The sequence below is a fragment of the Theobroma cacao genome, chromosome 7 (assembly GCF_000208745.1).
Source record: "Theobroma cacao cultivar B97-61/B2 chromosome 7, Criollo_cocoa_genome_V2, whole genome shotgun sequence".
NCBI lineage: Eukaryota > Viridiplantae > Streptophyta > Magnoliopsida > Malvales > Malvaceae > Theobroma > Theobroma cacao.
Genome location: NC_030856.1, coordinates 8,518,126 through 8,530,305, shown reverse-complemented (window position 1 = coordinate 8,530,305; position 12,180 = coordinate 8,518,126). Strand labels below are relative to the sequence as shown.

At 33.6% G+C, this 12,180-nt stretch overlaps 3 protein-coding genes across 3 annotated transcripts in view; 1 reads left to right on the top strand and 2 right to left on the bottom strand.

The window, feature by feature from the left end:
• LOC18594407 overlaps positions 1-1,448 on the bottom strand; it is a 6,105-nt gene extending 4,657 nt beyond the window's left edge. The window contains exon 1 of the mRNA XM_018124327.1: positions 1,363-1,448. Coding sequence (XP_017979816.1) covers positions 1,363-1,448 — 86 coding nt within the window. The remainder of the gene's footprint in view (positions 1-1,362) is intronic.
• LOC18594406 (trifunctional UDP-glucose 4,6-dehydratase/UDP-4-keto-6-deoxy-D-glucose 3,5-epimerase/UDP-4-keto-L-rhamnose-reductase RHM1) lies at positions 3,798-7,317 on the top strand. Its single transcript, XM_007021946.2, has 3 exons — positions 3,798-3,971; positions 4,821-6,393; positions 6,484-7,317. The coding sequence occupies exons 2-3, from the start codon at positions 4,834-4,836 to the stop codon at positions 6,925-6,927; spliced, it is 2,004 nt and encodes a 667-aa protein (XP_007022008.1). The 5' UTR covers positions 3,798-3,971; positions 4,821-4,833; the 3' UTR covers positions 6,928-7,317.
• On the bottom strand, positions 8,055-11,110 carry LOC18594405. The gene is made up of 4 exons (XM_018124915.1): positions 10,988-11,110; positions 10,066-10,510; positions 9,292-9,480; positions 8,055-8,452 (listed from the first exon to the last, which is right to left on the bottom strand). Exons 2-4 carry the CDS (start codon positions 10,309-10,311, stop codon positions 8,375-8,377), a joined length of 513 nt encoding a protein of 170 aa, XP_017980404.1. The 5' UTR covers positions 10,312-10,510; positions 10,988-11,110; the 3' UTR covers positions 8,055-8,374.

Genomic DNA, 12,180 nt, shown 5'->3' with positions numbered 1-12,180 from the left:
AAATATTAATAATTGATGATTTAATTATTAATATTGTTTATCTAATTTAAATGATATTATGTTTATTTATTTTTAATTTATTTTGTTTTTAAATAGGAATAATTTATAATTTAAAATATTAATAATTGATAATTTAAATATTAATATTTTATTTATAATTTAATATTAATATTTTATTAAAAATTGGAATCAAGTGAGAGAAAGAGGAGAGAGAGAAAAATAATATTTTATACTAATAAAGTTGTAAATTTTCAAATTTGTAAGGGGTATTTTTATCTTTATTTATTTTTAAATTTATTCCTCAACCATGGAATAGCTAATACCATGGGGGAGGGTGGTATTAGCTATTCCTTGGTTTTAAAGGATTTTGAAGAATAGCCATTCCATAGGAATGGCTATTCCTTGGATCATTTTCCAACCAAACAAAGAAATAAAAATTCCTTGGAAATAAAGGGGGAATGGCTTAGCCATTCCCCCAACCAAACATGCTATAACTAAATGGAATATATACATCTATGAGAAACTTGGAGGAGGAAACATGCTTAACTTCAAAAGTTTCGGAATTACTTGTTAGTTCTAAAAGCCACATGTGCATGTAGGCATCTGTAAAAGGGATTAACAACGTAAATCGTTGGCAGCAGAGCAATGACTTTTGAAGCAAAGAATCAGGAAAGGGACCAACGTACGTACGAAAAGGGAACGAACAGAGATCTATGGCGACTTGTCAGTTGCAAGAAACCTTACTTTCATGTCTCTCTCTATGAGATTAATGGAGGTTTCAACTGAAACTTGAGCTACTTTTTCATTAATTTTCAAAATTTTAAGTGGGTCCATTAATTTTCGAAATGAACATTTCGTTCTAAATATACAAACACCATTAACATATATATTAAAAAAATTAAAATACTATTTTTTTCTTTATTAATTTAAAAATTTATTATTACATTTCTTAAAAAGATTAAAAAAAAAGAGCACGATTGACGTTCCCGAACTCCCCAAGAAAGGGGAGCATGGAGCACTGGTGTGCTCCCCTTGGAGCTCAATGCTCCCTTACGTGCGGAGTCCCTATTGGGCTCCCCAGGGGAGCTCCAATGCTCTCCATCTAGACAAGTTTTTTTTTAATTAATAAGAAAATTAATAAAATGATACAATAGTAATTTTAAAAATTAATCAATGATAAAATTATTTTTTTATCGTTGTCGCATCATCAAATTTATGAAAATATTAATGATTGACTAACGGCTGAATCTAAATGTCTTATAAAAAACCTTTTTAGGATGGAATGCTTATTTTAAAAATTAATGAAACTTCATATAATTTTGATCAAAATTCAAAAAATTAAATATTTTACCCTATATTTACCACCTTGAGCCAGTTCCAAACAGTGCTTTATACCCTGCTGCAAAGATAATAGCACCAAATCGATCAATCTTGCCATTTCCAAACATATATAAGTTGCATGGCTGCCCTTTACCGAAGGAGATAGAAGTGATCGGGTGCCTGCAACCTTTTACCTCCAGACATTATGGTCCTAATCAAGCTCCCCACAGAAAAATTATTGCACTACCTCATAAACAATGTGTTTTGCGAAAATGCCAAGAACTAGTTGGAACATTATCATGATGAATTTAATATAAAGTGATCCGATGTATAATTTTAGGTCCAATTTTGCTTAAATGTAAGTAGGTTATAAATTTCAATAAATGCGATTGGTTTACATGAAAAAAAAAAAAGAAAAATTTTCTATGAAACAAGATTTTTGAAAAAGAAAAGAAAAGGACAAAATGATTTCGCTTGACTAAATATATTTGCACCTGGACCCATTAACATGTTTATTCTTTGGAGCAGACATTAGGCAGCAAATACCCTGGATGATAAGATCACCCAAGATAATGGAAACTGTAAAGGCATGATATATCTGAAGCTGATAACCTCAATTTGCTTACTGTCACTCTTTTAAGTACTGAAGGGTGAAATTCCAACACTGTTTCAAAGCAATTAAATCATATCCCTCCTGGGCCCTGGGCCCAAGCAATAAATGGTTACATCAACTTGTATGAGTCAACATTAAAAGCTTTGTTTGAAAAAGCCCAGTTATTAATATGGACTATCATTTTATAAGTTTTAAATTTCATAAACGGGTTTAAATTTTTTATATATTTTTAAAATATATCTTAATAAAATATATGATAATCTTCTAATCCCATCAACGAAATTTAAAAACAGGTGTATTAGATAATTTTTTCTATTAATATTATATTTTAAAACTTGATATTATATTAATGTCAATTCAAAAACCGTCTTTCGAACAACTTTAAGTAATACACATGACATGCTGACATGAAATTTGTTAATAAAGTCTATAAATTTTAAGTGAAAACAATTTAAAGTACTAAAAATCATGAATAGTTAAGGAAAGGTTGTTTCTGAATAGATGTCTCTTCCACCTGCACTTCCTCATCCTCTTGCTTCTGCCCCCATACATATATATTCCCAAAGCTGAAACTGAGATCTTCCCATTTCTTTGTATCTTAGTGCATAGGAAAACTGCATACTGTTGCCATTAAAATGTTTGTCGTTAATCCAAAATATCACAAACATTGAGAATGATTCTTCCAGAATCAAGGACTCAGGCAAGTTCACAGCGCCTGTCCTGTCACTGAAGCTTCTTTTCCTCCCAGCAAATCCTGAAATGGCCTTTAGGCCCACACAGTGGACTCCATTAAATTCTCATGGACCCAATAAACAAATGAATTTGTACAATGTTTCAAATGGGCTTACTGCCTGCCAAGAAAAAGAAAAGACGGAAGAGAAAGTAGGGGAAAAAGACTTGGTGTGCTGAACCGCGTCAATCTCACTCGGAAGTTGGAATATTGTGACACAAGGACTATTTGGGCTGCTTGTGTCTTCATAGCATGCCTAGTTTGAAAAGTATATAGTATTTAATTAATATATCAACTTCTTATGAACTTTCTTATGTAATTTACATTAATCTCTAAAGTAAACAAAGTCAACATTTGTTCTGCCAACTATAATTTAAGCTTTAATACCATTATTCTATTAGCTTTCTCTTAATTCAATTGCATTTCTAATTATTATTCAACTTTTTCAAAATATTTTTCACTTTATATTATAAAATTTAAATTCTCTATCGTATTTCTCACAAATTCAAAACAATGATATATATATATATATATTTATAAAAATGTGAACAGTAACAAAATTTATATTTTAAATTTTACCCGTAAAGTTAATCGAGTGTTGATTTTCTTCGAACAGAAATCTTATCTTATCTTTTATACGTATTTGAAATAAATTAATCTTTGATTAGTCAAAACCAAAAAATAAAGCTTCTTCAAATAATAAAGGAGACATATTTTTCTATGTTTGGGTGATGCATATAAACTTTACCAAATAATGCAAATACAATTAAAAAAAAGGCAAAACTTTCTAACCCAAAAAAATGAAAACAAATGAGGGTTAGGGTAAATTCTAATTATGGAAACAATTAACACTTGTCAACATCCTATTGGGTAGCAGGCGTAACCTTAATTTTTATTACTTAATTAAAACTTGCTTTATAGGAGATAAATGTACGCAGCACCTGACTTAATCACGAAGAACAGTTTTGTCCGACACTCTTTTGTTCCCAACTAACCCTTACCACCATCGTCCACACAAGGAACGTGACACCAGCAAATATAGCCGCAACGTAAGGGTATTTTTGTCACTTTGTATAATTTCATGGCTCCCCTTAACTGTCTCCCTTATTTACAGAGCTATATATATGTATATATATACACGAAGTCTGCACACTTTCCCTCTCCCTCAAAGCTTCTTTCTCCAATTCTCCGTGTTTTTCTCTCTCAACATTTTGTATCTCTGTCAACACTCTCAACATATCTCTCTCTCTCTAGAATTTGTGTGTTTCTATTTCTCTATCTGGATTTTGATTGATTTCTCTTCATCTCGTAAGTCAAAGCTTCTCATATCTCTGTGTCATTGTTGGAGGATCAAATGTGAACGATCATTGTATTTCTTTTGATTAATTGAGGCCATTTTATGATCTGGGTATTTCTTAATTTTCTTAGATCTGTTATTAATTGTGAAAAAAAAAATCACGTCTTGGATTGCTTCTTTAGCTTTTACTTTGGCTACATTTAGTTGCTTAATAATTGGATCTGGATCTCTTTTATATATATATATATATATATATATGATGAAATGGGATTCAAAAGATCTTAATTTTTTTACATTTTAAAAGTAGTAATCTTTTATTTACATTGGATCTGGAAATTAAGGTGGATCTTGTTGATAAAGTCATAAACTTATGGATCATTTTCTTCTTTGTTAGTTGAACTGTGACTGCAAACATTGAATTGAGAGAAAAAAAAATGGGACCTTTACATAGTAAATGAAATGCTTGAGTAAATGCTAGGCTGAAAATTCAAGTTTAATTTGATGAACCAAAACAAAGAGGAAAAAACAATGAGGTGATTTGATTTCAGTGGATGGTATGATCCTCCTATGTTGCCGGCAGATCGGTTTTTTAAGATTGCGTGTTTCTTCTTGTTTATTTATATTCATATAGAATGAGATCTGGTGGAATCTTCTGTTAAGATGCAATTTTGCTTACTCAGTTTGTCGGTGCTTACTTGTGTGTTTGTCTTTATATGGTTTGGATTTTTACACGCTTATTTTAGCTTTGGTCCCAGATTCTATGTTTACTTTTTTATGTATTTGTTTATGCAAGTTGGTGCTGATTGTTATTATCCTTTGCCGTAGTTCTGATATTAGGTTGTCTTTTTTTTTTTTTGTAGAATTGGTTTCAGTATGGCTAGTTATACCCCCAAGAATATCCTGATTACTGGGGCTGCTGGGTTCATTGCATCTCATGTCGCCAATCGGCTCATTCGAAACTACCCAGACTACAAGATTGTTGTGCTTGACAAGCTTGATTACTGCTCAAACCTGAAAAACCTCCTTCCCTCTAAGTCCTCTCCAAACTTTAAGTTTGTGAAGGGGGACATTGGCAGTGCTGACCTTGTTAACTACCTCCTCATCACTGAGTCTATTGACACAATAATGCACTTTGCAGCTCAAACTCATGTTGATAACTCATTTGGAAATAGCTTTGAGTTTACCAAGAACAATATCTATGGCACTCATGTCCTGCTTGAAGCCTGCAAAGTTACCGGCCAGATCAGGAGGTTCATCCATGTGAGCACAGATGAGGTTTACGGGGAGACAGATGAGGATGCTGTTGTAGGAAACCATGAGGCTTCCCAACTTCTCCCAACAAACCCCTACTCTGCGACAAAAGCTGGTGCTGAAATGCTTGTTATGGCATATGGTAGGTCATATGGGTTACCTGTGATTACAACCCGCGGAAACAATGTTTATGGTCCCAACCAGTTTCCTGAAAAATTAATTCCAAAGTTTATCCTCTTAGCAATGAGGGGGAAGACTCTTCCAATTCATGGGGATGGTTCTAATGTGAGGAGTTATTTATACTGTGAGGATGTGGCTGAGGCATTTGAAGTCATTCTTCACAAGGGTGAAGTTGGCCATGTTTATAATATTGGAACAAAGAAGGAAAGGAGAGTGATTGATGTTGCCAAAGATATATGTAAACTTTTTTCAATGGATCCTGAGGCAAGCATCAAGTTTGTTGAAAACAGACCATTCAATGACCAAAGGTATTTTCTTGATGATCAGAAACTGAAGATCTTGGGATGGTCTGAGCGAACTGTATGGGAAGAGGGTTTGAAGAAAACTATAGAGTGGTACACTCAAAATCCTGATTGGTGGGGTGATGTGTCTGGTGCACTGCTTCCGCACCCAAGGATGTTGATGATGCCTGGTGGTAGGCACTTTGATTCTGAAGAGGGAAAAGGTTCATCATTTGTAAGTGGTCCTAATCAGACCCGAATGGTGGTTCCAACCTCCAAAAGTAGTGGCTCTCCCCGAAAACCATCCTTGAAGTTCTTACTATATGGCAGGACTGGCTGGATTGGAGGCCTACTTGGTCAGTTATGTGAGAAACAAGGTATTCCCTTTGAATATGGAAGAGGACGCTTGGAAGATCGTTCATCGCTTCTGGCAGATATCCAAAATATAAAGCCAACCCATGTTTTTAATGCTGCTGGTGTGACAGGTAGACCCAATGTTGATTGGTGTGAATCTCACAAAACAGAAACAATTCGCACCAATGTGGCTGGAACCTTGACCTTGGCAGATGTTTGCAGAGAGCATGGGCTTTTGGTGATGAATTTTGCTACTGGGTGTATATTTGAGTATGATGCTAAACATCCTGAGGGCTCTGGCATTGGGTTTAAAGAGGAAGACAAACCCAATTTCACTGGTTCCTTTTATTCAAAAACCAAGGCTATGGTAATTACATTGAATATCTTTGATCTGATTCCCATTTTGTTTGTTCATTTGTGTCTTAAGTGTTCATAAATTGCCTCCAACTTTTTTTAGGTTGAAGAGCTGTTGAAAGAATATGACAATGTCTGCACCCTCAGAGTCCGAATGCCAATCTCATCTGACCTAAACAACCCCCGCAACTTCATCACCAAGATTTCACGCTACAACAAGGTGGTCAACATTCCCAACAGCATGACAATCTTGGATGAACTTCTACCTATTTCTATTGAGATGGCGAAGAGGAACTTGAGGGGTATATGGAACTTCACAAACCCTGGGGTTGTGAGCCACAATGAGATCCTGGAGATGTACAAGACTTACATTGACTCCAACTTTCAGTGGACAAACTTCACATTGGAAGAACAAGCCAAGGTGATAGTTGCCCCTCGTAGCAATAATGAGATGGATGCATCCAAGTTGAAGAATGAGTTCCCTGAGTTGCTACCAATCAAGGAATCACTGATTAAGTATGTCTTTGAACCCAACAAGAGAACCTGAGCCTAATAAAGCAGGTTTCCAGCTATATAACCCCAGCATTGACTTCTGCTTTCTGCATTTAGTATTATGGCCAGGAATATCTTTTCAGTTCCATTCATTTGTTATTGTTGGCTTCCACCTATTAATTTTACGCAAACTATAAGGTATTAGGTATTCCATCTTTCATTCCATACGAGCCGGGTCAGAGCTGTATCTTAGTTTGCTTAGTATTCGTTCTTTTAAGAAACATTTTAGGTACTTTACAATTTGTGTCATCTGCAGCCTCCTAGCAGGTGTATTATTTTTTGAATACCACGGCTTCAACACTCATGTACTAGTCTTTAATGGAAGAAATTGCATTTATGTCTTATGGAAATGAGTGAATAATTAATGGATTTGAGTCTTCATATCTCTTTTCTGCTCTTATTGTTGAAGTGTGGCTTCCTGCTTAACTGTGAAAAAATATTTCATTTGAACATGGCCTTTTACTTTCAAATAGTAAACCAAGGAAGCAAAGTGAAGAAAACCCTTTAGCAACACTATTTCTATCTCTTTTTTACTCAAAATAATTTGCTTAGCAGCAACATCTGTTGAGGTAAAACTGTAAAAAGAAGAAGAGATGGCATTGAGGAAGGTAAAAATGCATAAAACAGAAACAGTGTGTGGTTGCCATGCTTTGGTGAGTGGCCGCCTAGCTGTTTCCAGTCTTTGAAAACTTGGAAAGAATATCCTTTGAAGTAGTAGCTGTCATTGACAATAAAAGAATCCAATTGAAGGTCGCTTTAGGAGATGGGAAACATGCCACTCTTTCGCACATGACCGACTCATTAACTTGTAAAGCTAATGGAAACACAAAATGAACATCCTTTCTCACCTATTTCTTACCATCAAGCTGTGGACTTACACACTGATAATTCCAGATGCATTTTTTTCCACCACGTAAATCAATCACATTTACTTACACGTAATAATTGACATTTACGTGAATGAAACCAAATAATGCATTAAAATAAACTCATCCACAGGAAAAAACTTCAAACTTTGTATCTTAAATTCAAATCTCCAAAATGAGAACTTCAATGTTGCTCTAACTGTAGAAGCAACCTCAAGATATCAAAATACTGAATGATACTTAGTTCTTTCTGGGATAACACTAATGATAATTTAAAATTTAAAAGAAATCAAAATTGTACAAATGTAGAGTTCATCCTCCTTTTTGGGATAAACCAAGCTGATATCATACAATGTTAAACATTATATGCTTCTATAAATCTGCTAAAGATCCAATAAATTCATCGGCCCCAGTTTGATCCTATGTTAATCCATTCGAACCATATACCCATAGACAGATATGTGTAATTACACACATTAGGCATCAAAATCATTAAGGTTTTCAATTCAGTTGACAAATAGTGTTCGTACTAAGGGGGGCAAAAATAGTGAATGGGCTTCTTGACTAATATTACATTTACTTGCGATTAGCACAGTCTTCAGCTCGTGTAAGTGCATCTGTGAGAACATCAATTGTCCAATTCTTCAAGTCCTCCTACATACAAGAAGAAAATCAGCATGACAAGCATTCAGGCCCATGTAGCAGTTTATTAGCTAGTGCATTATTTTGAAAATCATTTTGATGCATTCAACACAGACATTAAAAGCTGTTTGCAACACCATGCCATGGTCCAACTGCAATTAAAAAAGGGCACGACAAAAAGAATTAACCAAGTGAGACTTGATGAGTGCCTGATGCTTATACAGTAAGATTGAAGCTTCTAATAGGATAAGGCATAGAGAGAGAAAACACAAGAGGAATAGAGATACAAGCATTGATACAGTGAACAACATGTACCACGTGCTGTAAAGCCAAGTAGCTGCACCTACATGCCTGATATTTGTCAATTGTTCAACATAAAGCTTTACACAGCGTAAAGCTTTCGCTTTCCCCTCACAAATTTGCAACAAGCAGTTATGTTACAAGTATGACGTTACAATTTAATTAAAAAACAAATCGAAAGCTTGCTATCACTCATCAAAGTCAAACTATGACTCTTAATAAGTAGAAGATTATGATCAATGTGACAGGAAACACAAGATCAGAAATTCCTTGTTGCTTATACACAGGTTTCTGAGAAAAAGAAAAAGAATATCAAATTCATAAGGAAGAATCAGGTAATGAAATCATTTGCAGCAGAGGTATTATCACTTGGATAAATGTATTACACTTTGGCCATAAGTAGGGGAAAAGGTTTGAAATTAAGTAGCAAGACAATAATTAAAGAGAAACATAATGCATATGGTATTTGATATTACCATCAATAAGACAGAAAACAGATTCAAATATTCATCCATCAAAAATATTAAGTACCACATAGTTCTTTGGCTTACCATATGCAATGGTTCTCCGGTTCTTATTTTTGCATTTGGACGAGCAAGCTTGGATTCAAAAGGAGTTCTTGGTCTCACTTCTCGAAATTCCTCCCACTCCTCACGACTAAGCATCCTGACTGTGCCTTGTCCAGGAGGAGCATTCTTTATTTTGCGCTCAATCAGTTCTTGGGACTTTGACTCATCATGCTGCCAGTGGACAAAATATCAATTGCATGATCTCTTAAGTAGGTAATAAGTACTAAAAGAGGGAATTGATGATACATGTTCATAAAGCCTGGAAACAAAAAAATTGATGTGTAATAACAAGTGATTTGGGAGGTTTTATCCTTTTCCATTTTGGCAAGAGGATTACGTGACTGAAGATCCCACAAAAAATCTTCACCAAATCGAATTTTATAATTGGTGTGTGATTTCTGGATCCAAATTCTATTTCCTATTGATACCTTGTATTCCGCCATCGTGCAGAATGAAGTTATGAAGTCTGGTGGGTTAGCTAGAGTCACACATTACCAATAAGAAATTTTATAAAGTCTCTGAACTACGAATTAACAATAACCTTCCAGAAGTAAATGCTTTTAGAAATGGTTATTTTACTCAAAATTTGCATTTTCCATATATAACAACAAAAGATATTGACTTTGCACCTTCAGGGCAGCCTATTGAATCCATATAGCTTCTTTAAGTGACCAACTAAAAGCAATCATCAAATTACCAACCACGGGAATTAAACAAACTAGAATTCCTAAAAAAACATAGGCTGAAAGAACAAACCATCATGAGCAGCTTTGCAAAAAGTGCAATTCCAGCTACAGCAAGAACCATTGGCAGTGTTGCTGTATCAAGAAACGATCTCGATTCTGGAACCTCCACAAACAACTGATCCTTCTTAAGGTTCCTCCTTTTCTTCATCTTCTCCATTTCAGCAACCTTTCTCTTCAAGGTTTCCGAAGGGCCAGCACGGGATAATGTATGCAACCATCTTTGAAATGAAAATGAGTTTTGACTAACCCTATACATGTCACCTAGAAGATGGTATGATCTACTTATCTAATATGTTGAGTAGTACCTAATAAAACCATTCCTTCCAAAAAAACAAGAAATGATAAAAAGAAAAAGAAAATTCAAAGCTTTATCCGCAAATAAAAAAAATAAAAGTTGAAAGATAAAACTCTCAACTCATTGCCTTGGAAATTAACCTTCTGTCAGTAAAAACCACCTGCAATTGAAAGCAAGAAAATTTCAACAGTAGTGTATCAGTTGAAATTAATCAAGTTACCAAAACCCCTTAGCAACATAACATGATCACAAAATCTTTTTCTAAAAGGAGCACTTTCCTCAATAATTCCTCCTATAATTATATATTTACACCCTAAAATGTGTATGAAAAAGAAAGTTAAATGTATTTTATGGTCATGATAGGCATTTCGCAAGCTTACAAACTTACTTTGGAAGCAATCCCAATAAGACAAAACCCAGTTAACAAATGAGCAGTTAAACTCAATGCATTTGCCAAAGCTCTTATTCGTGGAAGCATTTCATCCAACAGTAACCCGGTTAGATGTTATCTATATACTTCCTTATCTAAAAAGAGCTCTACTTTTCAATGCAAAGATAGGAAATTGGCTTGAGATACCAAAGAAGATTGAGCAAATGGAAAGTGGGAAATGAGGCGAAAAGCAAGAAAAGGGGTTACCTGCAGTGTGCAGCCACCGGAGATCGTTACCTCGTAAGCTGAGGCTTGGGAGTGAGACTTTGAGACGACAGAAGCGTTTCTCTGTTTAATGAAGGGAGGAGGACTAGCCCACGAGCCCGCCCCACTAATGGGTAGGCTTGGGTTAAAATATAAAAAACTCCTAAGGGTATAAGTGTAATTTGGTTCGACTTGTTTGAAAAATAAAATTTTTTTTTCTTATGTAAAATATTTTATTAATTAATAAAAAACACATGTTAATTACGTAAAAAAATTAATTTAATTAGTTGTAAATTCATAATTCTCTTTTGTTTAATCGATAAAGATTTGATAACATTCTCTCTTACTTGAATCCGTAACATTTTTATAATTCTATATTATAATAATATTTGCAAAACTCTTCGTGTACTCCACTCATTAAAGTATTTGACGTAACATAAAAATAAAATTTAAATTACTTTGATTTCACTTTATCAATAAATCATTTTCCTTTTCAAAATATCAATTTCATAAGACGTACATTCTCCTATTTTTATTTTTATTTTTAAATTTTTTTTTAAAAATTTTTTAATTTAATTATTCAGTTTTTTATTTTTTTAAATTTAAAAATGAAAAAGAAATTTTTTAAAAAATAAAATAAAAAATTATGTGATATTTTTGACATGTGACATAGTTCTATTGATTTTTTTTACCACATCACCCCTCGTTGACTAACACTATTTGTCAAAGGTGCAAAACGTTCAAGCGATTAAAGGTTGGATGCCTAAAAATGAACTTTTGTATTTCAGGTACCAAATCGATATTTTCGGTATAGTTCAAGCACCAAACATGTAATTAACATTTATAATTTTCAATTATTACAATAAATTTGTAATAAAATTTTATTTTTATGTATATACATAAAAATATTATAATTCCATGAATCTACTTTCCTTTGAAAATAATTTACTTCTATTGAGAATTCTTTGTTTATTATATTTCAAAATTATAATCATACCAAACATTTAATATTTATGTATAACTATTAAAATACAATAATTTACATATAATCTAATTACTAATAACAATAATCTAATTACTATTTAATATTTAAATTTTTAATCATTTACAAAGTTGAAAATACTTTTTTCTTGAGCAATATGTTGAATTCATGTCAGTTGAGCAGTCAATAATTTCTGTACCATAGCCTATCTTCC

What these genes read in the sequence shown, in the direction of transcription:
- LOC18594406 (XM_007021946.2), top strand. Translation starts at nt 4,834, where the DNA reads ATGGCTAGTTATACCCCCAAGAATATCCTGATTACTGGGGCTGCTGGG. An exon ending in ATTCAAAAACCAAGGCTATG is followed by an intron (nt 6,394 to 6,483) that starts GTAATTACATTG and finishes AACTTTTTTTAG; the next exon opens with GTTGAAGAGCTGTTGAAAGA.
- LOC18594405 (XM_018124915.1), bottom strand. Translation starts at nt 10,311, where the DNA reads ATGTATAGGGTTAGTCAAAACTCATTTTCATTTCAAAGATGGTTGCAT. An exon ending in TTGCAAAGCTGCTCATGATG is followed by an intron (nt 9,481 to 10,065) that starts GTTTGTTCTTTC and finishes GTCCACTGGCAG; the next exon opens with CATGATGAGTCAAAGTCCCA. An exon ending in CCGGAGAACCATTGCATATG is followed by an intron (nt 8,453 to 9,291) that starts GTAAGCCAAAGA and finishes TCTTGTATGTAG; the next exon opens with GAGGACTTGAAGAATTGGAC.